Below are 17,069 nucleotides of genomic sequence, written 5' to 3' on the forward strand. Positions count from 1 at the left end.
AAGAAATATGAGTTGCGAAAATCATTCTGAGAATCATTGTGGAAATACTCGAACGCAATTTTTTAAATGATTACACTATAGAAATACAAATATTTATCGTTTACATTAAATTAAATAATAGATTAAAATAGACTAAAAATGATAAAATGACAAGAAAATTAACCAACTTTTTATACATTCATTATATTAGAATTGTCATTTTTATTAATAGATAACATCTACGCTGGACAACCTGCCGGTCACGCAGATGGACGTTCAATTACAAAACAGCAATCTTTCTGGAAATGGTTCGACAAATGGATCCATAAACAGTAACAAATTTAGTCCAAATGGACACAACGAAGAGATCAGTATAGGAAGTGCTGGCAGTTTGGCACGCAGGCAAAGTTCGTGGGACGAGGATCTGCTTTCAGGCAAGTTGAACAAACTTTACACAAAGTATAATGGAAATATTATTATATAACACAATGTTCTCTGCATAGATAATTTATGTTCTGTAAGAAGCGACGTGATGATCTATTATCCTCCTTTGTTCTTGCTACGTCTTGTCTGCAAGAACGGGATATCACATTGTTAAATTTATCTGTGAACAGAAAGTGAAGAAACAGACGAGGAATGGACACCTTTGCAGAGATTTTTAGTCGCCAATAATCTCACGTCCATACAATCTATCCTGGAATCAGAGCAAATCGATCTGGAGGCTCTAATGCTGCTCACCGAAACTGATATAGCAGCCCTCAAACTTCCACTCGGTCCTAGACGGAAACTCACGAATGCAATCGCAAACCGGAAAAAAGCACTGAGCATGCCGGAGAGCATTATCAAGGACAGTAGACTATAAGCAAAGAGTATGTTTCATTAGCCATAAAGAATATTACTTCCGTCGATGAAATTATCCGTCCATATACTAATGTATAACAAGTAGTTATTAATTGATTTATGCAAAAATAAAAATTTTGAAATTCTAAATATGGAATATTAAAAAATTTTGTGAAAATTTATCGAACTAATCATATAAAAAAACATTTAAAAAAAGAAAAAAAATTAAAAATTATTCAATTATACAATTACTTGAATCATACATTGGTAGCGCTATTATATATTTAGCAGTATATCTGTATAATTTTTATCACATATCAGGATAATCTTAATATCGAAGTCTTTTGTGTCTTGTAGTTTTTATAGTTTATTTACTATCAACATATATTTTTCTCCATCAATACCATATAAGATACTAAATTTAAATAATCTTATTGGAGACTAAATTACATATGATTATAATAATCATAAATTATCGTCAAAAAATATTGAAAATCAGGAAAAGAAAAAAAGAGAGCTAAGCACTTGATCACTAAATAAGAATAGAATACAGTTTATGCCATAATAGAAAGGAAACAAAAATTCAACATATACTGCCATAAAATGTAATGCCAATGATGTTGCTAATACTCAACATCAGCTTTACATATACTCTAGATTTACATACTACATCATTATATATGAAATCTTAAATATTTACAATAATTAATTAAACATTAATTATTTGTATTAAATCATTTACGAAAAAATCAGACATTAGAATATTTTAGATATTACTGACGAACTTTATACTGTGTATAATCAAGACTTACACTTTCTATCATTTATGTGTGAAGCGCAATTATTAAAAAAAAAAGTAAGCAACAATAACAATAGATGATAAATATTGATTATCTTTCAAATAATCTGATGATCTATTGAATGACAGTAATTGTGTAGTAAAATTTGATTTTTATAATCATATCTCAAATATAAACGAAAGAGTATTGATAATTACTAAGATATAAATTAGATTACAGTATTATACATATTAACTTCGTAACATCATGTATGATGCGTATTATATCCACAAATAGCACAAGATGTACAAAATGTACACCTTGTTGTACAAAATAAATGTATAACAATAAAAATGTACAAAATGAATATATAACAATAAAGTATGTATATATGCAAACATGATAGTCACTATTCACATAAACAGAAAAAAATATATCATAATCATAACGTGGGCAAGAAAACGACCACGAGGAGTTTCTTTCTCTCGTGATTTATTTGTAAATGATTATCTTACAAACAAGAGGCGCAAAAATATACAAGCTTCTTATGTTCGCAAGAAAGTAACAGCACCATTTCACGCCTTGTTATGAACACATGTATTCATGTTTGATCAAGACGTTATATTCGTGCAAGTCTCATGTACACTCATTCTCGCAAAAGTGCACCAATGCAACTTGCAGTAATGTGCATCGGAATAATAAAAGAAGCAAAGAAGAATAGACTCGTAAATTTTTTGGTGCCTTACGTTCGTCAAACGTATGTTTATACGTTTCTACGCGTCATGAATGTACGAAATACAATATAATTGTGAATAATATAATACACGAAGTGATTCCTCCTCACTCTCTTCATCTCCGGTTTTTAGCTTATGAATATACTATTACATCGGGGGAGAAGAGGTTTTGTATATTGATTTCGTTATATTCTCAAGTATATGTATTTTGTGTTTCTTAGAGACATCTATTAAACGCGTGTCTCTTCATCATTATATTATTATACATTTACATATTTTCGTATAAATATATCGTTATACTCATAAACATAAAAAGATATTTTTTTCGCATTTTGACATAAATATCTCTTATATCAAGTTGGCTTAACACAATTCCGTACAAACTTCGTTTGTCGAAACTATCGAATTTTATTAAATTATAATTTTATATTAAATATATCAAAAACCGATTTTTAACAAACAATTTTTAAAATATAATTTTTCAGAATTACATAACACGTATTTGTTTCTTGTATCTAAATTTCATTATAGCTTAATCAACAAAACCATTTTAATTTCAAATTTGCTCGACGCATTGTATCTGTAGATATATTATCTTATAATGGCCCACAGATTTCCGACGAGATAATTCTTCCATGAGAAAGGGAAAGCTCCTCACATGTGGGAAAATTTTTTCGCTGATCTCAAAGTGTCGTCTCGTACGCGCTGGTGGTTTATTACGCAAGATGGGAAAATGCCAATTACATCGATGAAATCCATTAATGTTCGAGTCATCTACTCGCTAATGAAAAAAGGAGTATATAATTATCATCGATCTCAATTTGTAAGTAATTCTCGGAAGTAAAGAGAGTAAGAAGCTATAAGTAAATAAAAGAATAATTCTCTACCGTATCCTCCACTGGTATTCGTAAATATGACTTGAGAAAATAACTCTCGACAGTATATATTTTTTTCCAAATAAATATTAACCGATCAAGAACAGATGTTTTAATTATGCAATTAAGTATCACGAATACATGGAACGGAAACGAAAACAGATCGGTGCGTTTGTAGAGTTGCTTCGACATCACTTCGTCGAATTTGGTGTGCTCGCTTATGGATAAAGTGTACCTAAGTATGGCATCTTCACATACAATATATACCTAAGTAATGTATTACTTTCTTCTATCATAGAGTTACGAAAAGAACGACATTTACACAGAAAATGTTTTCAACAACTGAAATCAGATGGAAGGAAGAAACGTCTTAAGAACAATGCAAACGTACAAATTTTTCAATTGGTCTTTTTACATTATCGTGAAAGCAATACCTTCCTTCCATCATCTGCATGTACAATAGACATGTAAATGGCTCGTTCGCAAAAAAATAAATTCTCCACGGTTGCTGTATGTTCTCACTGACGCGAAATTGACGCATCGTCAACCTCGTCCAGAAAAATGTAATTGAGGGTAAAGCCCTCGACATTTTATTAACTGCCGATCGCACGATATCATTGATAAATATCATTGTTAAAGCTATCGCATAGTAGTTAATACTAGTAATGATATTAATTATTAGCAATATATCTATGTTTATCATAATTAGCATATGCTATATTTACAACTGAACAATTTTTGCTCCTTTTATGTGAATGACGCTCGAATAATCTTACGAAGAAACGAAATCGGGATCGACTCCAATGTAATTTTCAGAGAACGATGACTATTACAGACAGATTAAGCGATAAAAGTAAATTTTGTATTTATAAATCAAATCATAACGAATTCATTAACGCGAATAGCAATTCTATTGATTGGTTTGCAGTCAAGGCTCCTGTTTTCTTATTGCAACCATATTTAATTATATCATCAGAAATGAGAAATCACATGTGAATCTTTTTATGGAATGCGTCTAAATTAATTAGCTTCTTCTTGCATATATATGCGTTCAAAAAAATATGGACTGATAAAACAAAAATTTTTCTATTATTGATAAATGCATGTATAACTCATCTGCATGTGTCCTTCACATACATTTCTAATGAGAAACTTTTGACTTAATTAGATTTAATTAGTTAAGATTTAGAACTATTTATTAATCTGCAAAACAGAAAAAATATATTTTTAATATATCTTTAACATATTTTATCAATATATCTTTAATATATTTTATCAATTTATATTATCAGACGCGATGGCATACCAAAAAAGTAATTTATTTTGATATTTTTCATAAAAAAAATTATATGATTAATATATATTATTTCTCATTTCAGATGTCATATAATTTAATAATGGACCAGCAGCTTTAAAATTGATGCACATTATACGACATATCACGATACGGCACAACATAGTATAGCATGACACAATACGACAAAAATATTTTTTTTTCTTTTTTGTGACGTATATAAACATATGCGTTAAATCGGCAATAATATTTAAAGATAAAGACAGAGAGAACATGACGTTTTGGATATCAATTGAAGAGAATATTTTGTCGTATCACGTATCATTGCCTAATAATGTAAATGACTTCAGACACGATAATTTAAGTACGAAAATGGTAGGCTCTTTGCTTTTATATAAAAAAATCTGAGAAATATGTGTAATTTTATGTTGTGGTTTTCTATTAAAGCTTCTTCGATGATTGAATATTGTTTTGTGAGATCACACACATATAATTTTAAAGTAAAATAGTAATGTAAATTGTTAATTCTGAGAAATATTTATAAAATTTTATTTCATCATTTGTTTAGTAATTCAAAAATAATAAATAATAAATAATATGATATTGGAAATTTTAAAACTTTTCTTCTTTTTAACATCTGATGAACCCCAAAATCGATGTTGTTTTGATCTTTCTTTCTCTTCTTCATTCAATAAAGAATCACATAAGATCAAATCTCTTTTATGACCAAAGTTTATTTTTAAACATTTTTAACCAATTTTATTTTCTAAATTAAAATCAAAATAAAAATTACTATTGTCATGTCTCTTATATATGGTATGTGTGAATACATGACAGTTTTTGTCGTGTAATTGTCGTATAATGTAAATCGATTTTTAAAAATCTGTGAGAATACATGAAAGCAATATGAGATATATTAGCTAGAAATAATGTACATTTACAATCAACCGCTTTCATATTGGGCATATGTGTGGGGCTCTCACTCTCTGGCACAAAACATTAAACGCACAATCGTTAAGCGTTCTTTTTTTTGTTTAATAAAATACACTGCTATATATCTATATACATGTATACATATATTGGAACCATTATCTTATTTATCCTAACAAAGTCTACGTATATATAAGTTTTTATTGAGTGAACACGTCCTTATGGAGCTATGGAGTGTTAAATCTATTGTTTATATTAACGTAGACTTTGTTTGAGATGTAAAAAGCTTGGTATCTTTTTGACGATCTCTTCTTTTTTCAACAAAGAAAATAAATCAAATTTATACTATCGCATCACTTTTTCCTCGCTATATTGATATTGATTTATTATAATAGATCAGTTACACATGCCTACCGTCTTTTATTTTGCCCCCTCCATCTTGCTTGTCATATTTGAAATACTTATATTAGAAATTTGGTTTATCATAATCAAGACTCCCTCTTTTCTCTCAGTGAGATCTCTTTAAGAGATATTATCGATTATATTTTCGTTATATTCATAACTAGCGCTTTTCATATAGAGTTGAGAAATGAATGTTTTATTAAATATTTTTAATATTCTATATTTCTCTCTGGAAATATCAATACTATAATCTTGTAATTTTGACTTCATAATCATTTCAATAACATAAGAGTCTGACCACAAATTGAAACCAAAAAATCGGGCAATGATAATTTCCATCCATGATAATGCACTTGATGAAATGAGAGCATAGTGTAGAAAAAAATGCAAAGAATTTATAAATAAATGAACAGCAAACAAAAAAAAGATGGTATGTATATATATTACTTGTATTATATATATAAATAATAGAGGCTCAAATTTACTATACATTCAGAAATACTTCAATATGAGAATAGATTAATCAATTTTGATAATTGTTAAACAAAACTTGAAATGTAACAAGAATCGAAAGTTTTGTGTATATGAATCATACTATTATAATTTGTTATTATCTAAAATCAATATTATATAATGAGCAACTTAAAAACATGTTCAAGGCCCCTATTTTACCACTATAGCCACATTAAATCATGATTTTAGAAACAAAAAACATGAATTTATTAAAAAAAAATAAAATCTTTTTTCTTGCATATGTCAAAATAAATTAATTTTTTGTATACCACCACTTATATTCAATAAAATATTAATGAAATATTATTATTACTAAAAACTACTATTTTATATTTATTATATATATATACTATTCTACTAATAGTAGAATATTATACTATAATCACTATTCTCTCTATTACTGTAAAAACTATTTTTTTTATTAGTAAATATATATATATTGTATATAACTCATCTGTGTTTTACATTCTCAACGAAAATATATCTTATGATTAGCCAAGATTTATGGCTATTTTTATTAATCCACGAATCGAAAAGCCTTCAATATATTTTACCAATCTATAGCAAGTGCGAGTGGTAACATACAAAAAATTAATCTATTTCAGTGTAGTCAAAGAAAAAAAATTGCATGATTTTTCATTGCTGACATCACAATTCAATATAACATCAGTGAAAAAACTAGGAACTTTAATGCAAAAACAAATATTTTACAATAATATCTTTTCCCTTTTTTATTTTGCCATAAATTGTGCTTATTAATTCTGAAATAGCATAAAAATATTCTTTGTTTCATTAAAAATTTCGACTGTTTATAAGAAGGCAACAAAATTGATTGACAAATATCAAGATACTTATTATTCACTGCAAATTTGAATATACATATCAATATATGTATAAATTTAATTTATATAGATTTAACATTTCAATTAGCGTCACACATTTGCTCGTAATTCTTCTATTAGATTGATTTACAGATCAATAATATGATGATTCTGATGATACAAACTTTTGCACATGAAAAGTTGAACTAATCATCATGCATGGGCATTTTAAATAATATTAAGTCGTAACATAATATTTTATACATAACAGTTTATGCGCTCTCGTTTCTGTGATTTTATATACACAAAGACAAAAAATACATATATATAATATATAGTTTCTAAATTTTGATAAAATCTAATATAATTGAAAATAAAAACGTTTGGCATGTGTGTAAACTATTATTTTGCCAATATATTGCCAAAATAAACATCCCACAAATATATACTATATATACATATATATATATAGCTTGGGTCTCTATATTTAAATTATTTTAAATTATATGCGTCGGTCAGAACTAACTGTACAAATATAGCTTTAAGAAGTTAAATAATTTTGAACGTGATATAAATCGAGATCGGCAGCAGAAGCTACTGGAGATACATACAAATGTACTTACCTGGCAGTGTGAACCACTACCGGTTTCCTCCAATGATTAACATATAACCGGGAGTTATGTAGAGGAGAGTTGAGTTATTAGTCATTAGTCGGGTCGATTAATCAACAGGGAGCGAGGGAGTAAAGCTACCATATGTATCGCGCGCCGTTACAGTGTAGTACGCGTACGTTTGTGCGTGGGTGATCCCATATCTACGTCATGCGAAGCGGGTCGTTTATGATGCCGAGCCAATTCGTTGTTAATAAAAGCCGACAATTCGGCTTGTCTTCCGCTACGTCGAGATACTGGAGAACCTGGAAAGATACAATGTTTCGCAAAATTTCATTGTAGGTATATTGTTTTATGTAAATCTGTTCTATATTTAATTAAATGTGATTGTATCTTAATTGTTAATTCTATACACACATTTCAATATAAATATTATAGAAAAAATTAAATAAATATATTGCAATTTTAAAATAAATAATATAACCATTAAATGTAGAAAAGTTTATAAGATGTGTAATTATTTAAAATTAAATTAAAAGATAGAAAATAATATACCAGATAATGCAATGGCTTCCCTAAAAGTATGTAACTCAGGGTCTGGATCACTGCCTGTTGGTAGTGTTGGAGCAATAACCATACTTGGCGTTTGACTATGCGACGATGGAGAACCGCACACCATCATACGAGGCTTAGGTGAACTTCTGTAACATTGCGTCATATTGGTTTAAAAAGCAATCACATTATTCATTTACTTGTTAATTTAATAAAATAGTGTCAATATGGACAATAGTCCAATTTAATAATACATTAAAAATAAACTATAGAGAAGACAAACCTATGTGGATGCGGTCGAGGTGGTGGTGGCTTGCCAGCAAGATACGCAAGAAGATCTTCCCTGCGTATCATACGTCTTTTTTTTCTAGCCCAATTCATTATTTCTTTACAATGTTTTTGTTTTCCCATTTCCACTCCTAGATCACTGCATCGCCTCATACAATCCACTGAATCTGTTTAAACAATTTTTTGTTAATTACAGACACATATAAATAAGTCTTACACAATATATTTCTGAAACAAGTGATCAAACTTCAATAGCATATTCTGCTTACAAGAATAAAAAGAGTGGTGTGATATGAACATGAATGCAAAAACGCTATTATACAGCGATTTTTTTATTATACATCCACTATATATGAAAAGGTATAATAATAGTTTGCCAAAAACATATATACAAGTATAACTGATATAAGATGCATTACAGTGACTTGTTGAAAATCTTTATATGTAGATATTGCAATGTATGATTAATAATTACATTGCTAAACAAACCTAAAAATAATTTCTTAAACGAATTAATAATGTATGCAAATAAATTAACTTTGCATATATAATGTGATAAAATTATATATATATATATTTCAATTCTACATATATAATAAAACCTCTTAAAATAAAAAAGTACATAAGCGTTCTTTAATTTCTCGGTATCATATTAATCATAAAATTGCGTTTATTGTTCACAATTAGTAACAGCTGACCCTGAGCGCGGCCAGCCATTACAGGTACTTATTTGCGGCTTGATAAATGACGGTCATATTTCAAGTATAAGTCATATTTCAACAAAAACGAGAAAATACAAACGAACGAAGATTAAACATAAAAAATATAACGCTTTAAAGCGCTACGGCACGAGAAAATGAGATGGCGGAAGGGAAGGTGAAAACGGAGAAAGGAGGGATGGCCATGCGTTTATCTAGGGGTCATTGTTGACAAAGGTGATCATAAAACTGAGGGGCACGCACCTTTGTATAACGATGTTACAGTACCAGCGGCGGTCTGAAAGGGCACCCATAATGAGACGCCCAGCGTGCGGTCTGTAAAATGGTAATTAAAGGTTTAAAGGTATATTCCTGGATCGATATCCGTATAAAACGGGCCTGTTAAAAGCTGCGAGAACGAAACGTTGTAAGATCGCCATGCGTAAAGGATCGTTCTTGTAACCTTCGCGACGAGACGGACGTGACGCGAGACGATAACCACGCGTTTACAGCGACTGGTCGTCATCGAATGATTCAGGCACTCCATCGCGCATTTCAAGATAGAGGAGGAAATCGGGAAATACATACATCATTGCGAACGTAGAATCACCTTTGTACAATTGGGCGATGGCCGACGCGGTGGTTTGGAATTTCGTCCACATCTGCTGCGAGTAGAGCTCCTTCTCATTGTGCAGCTGATTCTCGTAATCGGGCTCGGACTCGAGAGCCTCGACGCACTGCTGTTCCCAATTGCTGTACCAGAGGTCCATTATCGGATCATCCTCGCTCCTGTCGTCGCTCATCGCTGCCGATCGCGCGATCGACGCACCACCGCTCACTCGCTACTTCAATGCACTCACTTACGCACGTACACGCAACACATACGCACGCGCGCGCGCGCGCACACACACGTGCACTACTCACACGAGTCGCACGCGCGCGAGAGTGATCCTCGCCGTGTGCAGGAGACGGGAGAACCAGAGCGCGCGAGAACACGCCTCGCCTACCTAGAAGTTCTATCACACGCACGTATGTACACTCGTAGATGTATATATGTATGCAAGAACCGACTATTGCACCGTTTTACGATAGAACGAATGAGCGATTAAGGCTTCGGTGACGACAACGACAACGATAACGATAACGACGACACAGTGGCGTTAATCGCGTTTCACTCTTTCACAGTCCATCTAGTTTATATAGTTTATTATACACAGTTCTCTCTCTTTTCGTTTACACTCGTTCTTGCCTTCGTGTTGCTTCACGTAACATGACAAACACGCGTGCCTTCTGCCTAGAAAAGTCAAGTCGCAGCCATTACAATTACGCTTTGCTCTAGCAGTTCAATCACGAGGAATCTGCACAATCAGTCTCAATCACGCATATTTGATACTGTTCGATACGAAATCCAGATTGATAACTTTCCACGGAAAGTGACGAACGAATGACAAGCGTCCTACTTGGAGAAAATCTGTTCTATGGTAAGCGAAGACCCTAGCTCCCTCTGCAGCGTATCAACAGAAGGGGCATACAGGATTGTGAATCGCGCATTCTTGCTCTTTGTATGCACACTCACTAATTATTGTTATAATTTCTTGCTTGGATTTCCGTCTATCGGAAATATCATATAATTAAAGGTCGGCAGGAGTGACGGCCAAACTCCGAATTGATATTGGAGACCTCGCGCGGTGACAAATGCGAAACTCCGACTTCAGGGTTACCAACTTCAGAAATAAATTCTCGATCTTTATGTAGACAGAGAGAAGACTGAGGCCCGTATTCATAGTCTGCTCTTATCTCAAGACCGTCTTAAGTAATGTCTTAAGATGCTAATACGGCTCTGTGATTGATTTAGGACATCTTAAGATTGTGCTTAAAGCCCGAATCACACTAGCGGCTCGCGGCTGCGTTTGTGATTTGCTACGCTCCAATCATACTTGCAATTGGTGTGAAACACGAGCGTCCCCATATAACCCTCCTCCGTATAGGGGTACGTTCGAAAATCCTACAAATCAACCAATCACAATTAAACCTTGTTAAGTTTGTTAGAATACTTGATTGTGATTGGTCGATTTGCTTACGGCCTTATAATAAACTTTTTCACATGCAATGGCCTTTGAGTAGCATTTAATTGACCAAGCAAGATAAAAGTATCTTTGCTCCTTTTGTCCTGATTGATTAATTAAATGCTAATTAAAGAACAAAGATATCATCCAAGATTTATTCTCTCTCTCAAATCACTTTATCTTTTATTTATCTTTATTGTATGGAGTTGATATGAATTGTCTATTTCCCTCTATAAGATACACTAAACTTAATTCATTCGGTATGTATGATAAAATTCAGTACGCTAATATTGCAAGATAGAAGGGTTCTTACAGGTAGAATTTTTGTAAGCATGATTATACATAAATACATCATGTGTAATCATAACAGGTTTATAAAGCATACTGAATTAATTTACAAAAAATTATTTTTTTGTCGCTATTTGTAAACTTATCAACGGATTTGACGCGCGAGCTTGATGTCTTGATTTGACAGCCGTTGCTCCCGATGATGCAGCATCTCTATCAAATTTTCTTTTTCTTTTCCCTATTCCCATGATACCTTTTAAAGTTGGTGGTACTATATATTCAGGTACATCTTTTAAATGTGGCTGTAGTTTCACAGTATGTAATGCCTTGTCTTGGCGCAATGATTGCAGATCTCGCGGATTATCTTCGAAATAACTTTTCAACTTTTCACAATTTACAACTTCCTGTCTAATTTCTTTTAATCGTGCCTCTCGGACAGCAATTCTTGTAACAGCTTTCCAACCATCTTTTGCACGATAACTGAAATTATAATTTTACAGAATGAAATAAATTCGCATAAAAAAACATAATGTTATGTGAGATAAAAAAATGAAACAAATAACAATAAGAATAAAAGTGTGTTTGTACTGTTTTACAATTCAATTATAACGACGTGTTATATATATAAGAACTGGGCAGTACATACCGGAAGCCTTCCACTTCCTCCAATTTAAATTGATAAGTCTTAAATAGATTTTCGCAATTGTATATGCACTTTAAGTGCTCTTCTACTTTCTCCATCAGCGGTCTTTCTCTGATCGCTACAAAACTAAGGGCAGTTCCTTGATTCTTTCCACGAGCAGTGCGTCCTGCTCTGTGTATGTAAGAATTTATATCCAATGGATAGTCAAAATTGATTACATTGGACACAAACTGGAAGTCGATGCCGCGCGCTACACCCGATTCTTTGTCTTTCCTTCGTTTATCCTTTTTCGTTTTTATTATATGTGGCTGTAAAAAATGAAAATAATGATATATATAATATAAATTTAATTACAACATATATATTTTTTTACCTCTTCTAATGCCTTCTCATCTGATGCTATTATGATGTCGTAAGTGCCACTATTGAATTGCGAGACTGCTCTACATCTCGAAGTCGCCGGTAACTCGGAATTTAAGACACAAGTGGGAATACCAAATTGTTCTAGGAACAACTTCAATTTATAACATCTATCAACTGTATTTACAAAGATTATGGTTTTTCCCCTAATAATAAGAAATAATTTATTTACAAATGAAAAATATTTTCTATTAGAAAGAATTATGGAGCTCTAATATTATCTAAAACTTCAAAATTAGTTGCATTTTTCAAGTGGTTTTCGAATGTCACACTTTTCTATCGCTCGCATTTTTGAAACACATAAATATGTGAAAAAGCTTTAAAAATAACAGATGAGATAAAGCATCTTAGCTACAAGTATCAAGTAACTGTACTCAAAAGTATGAGTAATAAAAAGACAATAGGTATAAGATTTTTAAATTATCTCAAAAATACAACCAATTTTTAAAATATTGCGTTAAGATATACTACCTAATTAAATGTAACTTCAGCAAAGCATATAAAATAGCAGCCTTATCAGTTTCCTCTGCAGCCAAAATATAATGAGCTAATTGGGTTGGAGGAGCCAAAGGTGGCTCCTCTAGTTTTAAAATTGCCGGATTGTGTAGAACTAATTTTTTCAAGGCTTTGACATCCTCAGATAATGTAGCAGATGCTAAAATTGCTTGGTATGCTGTTGGTAGATAAGTTAATACTGCTTTAATTTCATTTTCATATCCAAATGAAAAGAGCTGAAATAATTAATGGCATAGTTTAAGCATCATTAAATGATTCTACTTACATAATAGAACAATTTAATTTATGATATTATTTATATTATAAGTATGTACCAGATCAGCTTCATCGATTATTAATGTTTCTAGGCTATGTTTCAGCATCAAATTTCCTGCTTTTAGATGCTGCAATAACCGACCAGGTGTAACCACTATAATATCTGGCATTTCATTGAGTAATGGTTTCTGTGCATTTAAATCTGTTTGTGGACTAATGTCAATTACTCTGATTTCTCTATAGCATTTTATAGTCAGGCACATGATGACATTGTAAATTTGCTTGCACAGTTCCTTACTAGGTGCAACAATAAGACCCTTAATCTGCTGTTTCTTTTGTGTTCGCTTATTTACTAATATTTTCTGGATAAGTGGTACTGCAAATGCAGCAGTTTTGCCTGAACCTGTACGTGCTCTAATTAAGACATCCTTTCCTTCAAGTATCAGAGGTATTGTTTTTTCTTGTATTAATGTGGGCTCTGTCCAACTCAGTTTTGCAATAGCCTAAAAAATTTTTTTATTTCTTAGCATATTCTTCAAATTATTCTTTAAATTATTCAAATTACCTTCAATAGCCTGTCGTCTAATTCCAATTCGTGAAAATTTTTCGGTTTTACTTCGTCTTCTTCGTCTAATTCATTTATAGACATATCCATGGTGTAAGTAACAAGGTGTGCTATCTTCTCGGACAAATTTCGTCACATTCTGCGCAGCACCAAGTTTCTGCCATCTTGCAAAATCACCATAGCAACCGATAAGCAACGCGACGATAAATGGCCGCGTTCAGCAGAGAAAACCGCTTAGTAGCAATCGAATGTGATTGGTTCTTACTTTTAGAACCAACGAATCAACGTCGAGTGTTGACAAGACGATAACTGAGTGCTTTCTCTGCTGAACGCGGCCAGTGCAAAGAAATCTTTGTCCCTTTCGTCCTAATTGGTCAATCAAACGATTCAACTTTTGTAGCATCAAACGGAACGCTTATGTGTAATAAGAAAAGAAGTAAGACATGTAAAGGCCATCACACACAAAATTCCGGAAGGACGTAAGACGTAAGCGTAAGAAAATGGACCAATCCCAATCGAGTATTTGGCTCTCCATAACCCCTCCACTTTTACGGAAAGCCCAATACTCAATTGGGATTGGTCCATTTTCTTACGCTTACGTCTTACTTCCTTACGGAATTTTGTATGTGATGGCCTTAATCATGTGAAATGTGAATCATGCAAATGAGAAAGCGATATGAAGATAGTGGTCAGAAGTATTGTAAAGTGCTATAAGCAATAGGAAATCGGAGATTAACTAATATAGAGGAAAGCAAACTATAATTAGAATAAGTTACTATTTTAATTTCATAACTCGTACACTTTTTTAAACATACCATAAGCTATTATTTATCATATAGCAAACTACAGATAATGTTTACATTTTTGTTTCTTAAATCCCAGATAGATGAAAATTATAATAAAAATGACTAAAATATTATTTGTGACATGAAATGTCACTTTGATACGAGGTAACTGGAGTAGGAATATATTTTTGGTTTAACTTGCTACTTAATACTGGTATAGGCAATGGATGGATGTGTGGTTTAGCAGGAAATCTAGTACCAGCGATATCAATTTCATAATGGGCTGTTGGATTCATTATAAAGTCTTTTGTAATAACATGTCTCTCTTGCTTAGATCTTGCTCCAGGGAGACTAATGAATCCAAGGCAAATGAGTTTCTCTGTTAGAAAACCATAGCTGAAAGAATAATAGTAAGTATAATAATGTGCCAATGAGGAGGTAATGTGAAATAAACAAGTGATAACGTAATAATGCAATGTTTAATGAAAAAGACAGATATTTACCCAGCTGATGTAACAGTACCAACAAATTCACCATTTCGATATAGTGGTTCACCACCCCATGCCCAAACATCTTTATTCAAATCCATACCATCAAGAACAAATAAAACTAATCGCTTTGTCACTCCCTGCATCTTTTGACGTTGTAAAGCAGATTTTCCAATAAAATAGTCTGGTTTCTGTACAGCATAATTATGAAATATTTAATACTAAACCCTATCTAAGCTATTTTATTTTAACTTGGCTATCTTTAATCTATTTTTCATTTCAGTATAATTATATTGTTTCTATATTTTAATCTTTTCTTTTTTTAGCAATTTTCTATTTTTCGATTTTGTATAATATAAAAAAAGAAAAAGAAACGACTACGTTTTATTAAACTAGAAGCATTCGTTTTATCTTCAAATGTATAAATGTACACAGAGAATACATGTAGTTTTTGATACTAACATTCAGTTTTACTCTGTAGCCATTTCCAGCTTCATATGGAGTCACATATGGTGTCAATTCTTCAGCCCAGAATGGAATAAATCTCTCTATCCTCATAAAACGTTGCGTAAGAACGCCAACGTCTCTTGCACCATAATCCTTTCCTATAGCCATTAAGGTTGAATAAATATGTAGCGCATATTCCGAAGGTATGTAGAGACAATAGCCAGGTTCACCCGTATGTGTAAATGCCATTACCATAACGTCTGAAGCATATGCGATGTTTACTGTCTACAATTTCAAAAACATAATTAATTCAAGATGCCCATACAAAAAAAAAAGTAAAAAAGAATTATCAGCAATGATTAGAAAATAATCTGACCTTGTAAGTGAAGGATGAAAGATTGATATCAGAATTGGATAACTCAGAAAGCAGTTCAGTAGCTTTGGGACCTACTACATTGATCACTGTATATTTTGAAGTTACATCATTAAGTCCTACCAAATGATCTGCCGGCAAATGTCTATTTTATTGCATAAAAAAGAACGATTAAGACATTCCTATTATAGCATTTCAAGATCTGTTGGCATGAGAAGAAAAATAGAAAAAGAAAAAAATAATCCGATTTATGTAAGAGCTATCGCACATGAATCTGTAACTGTTAAAAGTTTATCCAGACAAATCCGCATTAATGCTTGACGCATATGCATAAGGAAATTAACCAATCAATGTTTAATATACAGGATGCCATATTGCTACCTTCTTCGTACTAGACGAATAATTGGTTAATTTTTGTGCTTGTGCGTCTTGCGTCTATGCAAATTTGTCTGAATAGGCCAATTATTAAATACATGCAGTTCATCCAATTATTTTCGTAAGTTATAGCGCTATATTAACTATATTAAGGCATAAGCGTTTACATCTGTCGTAGTCGTGGACGTAAAGTAAGGCAGAGAAAAACATAAATCAAGAGTTTGTTGCCGCCCGCGAACGGGAACGGACGTGTTCTGACATGTTACGCATGTGTCCTTTGTTTGGGTCTAATTTTTCAGTATTGACCTCTTTTTAAGAGGCTTTTTGTTATTCTCTACATTTCTTACTCACTACATTTGTTACTCTCTACTTGTTATTGGCCGGAATGATCTGATCATTCTCTAGATCAGAAGTTGCCATTGAAAAAAAGAAAGAAAGAAAAAGAAGAAAAATATAAATCGTGAAAGACTATTGTATAATAGCCTTACTTTACGTCCACAATTGGACAGACGTCTCGTTCTCTTCAACCTAA

At 32.1% G+C, this 17,069-nt stretch overlaps 4 protein-coding genes across 5 annotated transcripts in view; 1 reads left to right on the forward strand and 3 right to left on the reverse strand.

Moving 5' to 3' along the window:
* LOC115243406 (Usher syndrome type-1G protein homolog) overlaps positions 1–3,550 on the forward strand; it is a 14,809-nt gene extending 11,259 nt beyond the window's left edge. The window contains exons 6-7 of the mRNA XM_029820365.1: positions 212–413; positions 594–3,550. Coding sequence (XP_029676225.1) covers positions 212–413; positions 594–841 — 450 coding nt within the window. The 3' untranslated portion in view covers positions 842–3,550. The remainder of the gene's footprint in view (positions 1–211; positions 414–593) is intronic.
* A 3,143-nt stretch (positions 3,551–6,693) lies between these two features.
* LOC115243321 (UPF0472 protein C16orf72 homolog) lies at positions 6,694–10,756 on the reverse strand. Of its 2 annotated transcripts, XM_029820199.1 has the most exons (5): positions 9,927–10,755; positions 9,581–9,652; positions 8,614–8,785; positions 8,334–8,479; positions 6,694–8,083 (listed from the first exon to the last, which is right to left on the reverse strand). In XM_029820199.1, the coding sequence occupies exons 1-5, from the start codon at positions 10,117–10,119 to the stop codon at positions 7,938–7,940; spliced, it is 729 nt and encodes a 242-aa protein (XP_029676059.1). In that variant the 5' UTR covers positions 10,120–10,755; the 3' UTR covers positions 6,694–7,937. The 2 variants fall into 2 exon arrangements, with proteins under 2 accessions (XP_029676059.1, XP_029676061.1); XM_029820201.1 differs by lacking the exon at positions 9,581–9,652 and having other exon boundaries at positions 9,927–10,756.
* An 806-nt stretch (positions 10,757–11,562) lies between these two features.
* On the reverse strand, positions 11,563–14,288 carry LOC115243320 (probable ATP-dependent RNA helicase DDX56). The gene is made up of 6 exons (XM_029820198.1): positions 14,070–14,288; positions 13,564–14,007; positions 13,205–13,464; positions 12,687–12,879; positions 12,317–12,621; positions 11,563–12,150 (listed from the first exon to the last, which is right to left on the reverse strand). Exons 1-6 carry the CDS (start codon positions 14,157–14,159, stop codon positions 11,787–11,789), a joined length of 1,656 nt encoding a protein of 551 aa, XP_029676058.1. The 5' UTR covers positions 14,160–14,288; the 3' UTR covers positions 11,563–11,786.
* Positions 14,289–14,834: 546 nt separating this feature from the next.
* Positions 14,835–16,957, reverse strand: LOC115243642 (pyruvate dehydrogenase phosphatase regulatory subunit, mitochondrial-like). Its single transcript, XM_029820784.1, has 5 exons — positions 16,908–16,957; positions 16,166–16,307; positions 15,805–16,074; positions 15,358–15,533; positions 14,835–15,250 (listed from the first exon to the last, which is right to left on the reverse strand). Exons 1-5 carry the CDS (start codon positions 16,955–16,957, stop codon positions 14,986–14,988), a joined length of 903 nt encoding a protein of 300 aa, XP_029676644.1. The 3' UTR covers positions 14,835–14,985.
* Between the last annotated feature and the right edge of the window lie 112 nt (positions 16,958–17,069).

This window comes from Formica exsecta, unplaced genomic scaffold (genome assembly GCF_003651465.1).
Source record: "Formica exsecta isolate Colony F162 unplaced genomic scaffold, ASM365146v1 scaffold72, whole genome shotgun sequence".
Lineage (NCBI taxonomy): Eukaryota > Metazoa > Arthropoda > Insecta > Hymenoptera > Formicidae > Formica > Formica exsecta.

Bases quoted from the DNA above. Each gene is read 5' to 3' on its own strand.
- LOC115243321 (XM_029820199.1), bottom strand. From the start codon at position 10,119: ATGAGCGACGACAGGAGCGAGGATGATCCGATAATGGACCTCTGGTAC. The intron at 8,480-8,613 runs GTTTGTCTTCTC...GCAATGTTACAG, and splicing joins CCTCGACCGCATCCACATAG to AAGTTCACCTAAGCCTCGTA. The intron at 8,084-8,333 runs GTATATTATTTT...GTATCTTTCCAG, and splicing joins GGAAGCCATTGCATTATCTG to GTTCTCCAGTATCTCGACGT.
- LOC115243320 (XM_029820198.1), bottom strand. From the start codon at position 14,159: ATGGATATGTCTATAAATGAATTAGACGAAGAAGACGAAGTAAAACCG. The intron at 12,880-13,204 runs GTAGTATATCTT...TCTTATTATTAG, and splicing joins CTGAAGTTACATTTAATTAG to GGGAAAAACCATAATCTTTG. The intron at 12,151-12,316 runs GTATGTACTGCC...TTATAATTTCAG, and splicing joins GAGGAAGTGGAAGGCTTCCG to TTATCGTGCAAAAGATGGTT.
- LOC115243642 (XM_029820784.1), bottom strand. From the start codon at position 16,957: ATGGCAACTTCTGATCTAGAGAATGATCAGATCATTCCGGCCAATAAC. The intron at 16,308-16,907 runs GTAGAGAGTAAC...GCAATAAAATAG, and splicing joins ATCATTCCGGCCAATAACAA to ACATTTGCCGGCAGATCATT. The intron at 15,251-15,357 runs GTAAATATCTGT...TTATTCTTTCAG, and splicing joins GGTACTGTTACATCAGCTGG to CTATGGTTTTCTAACAGAGA.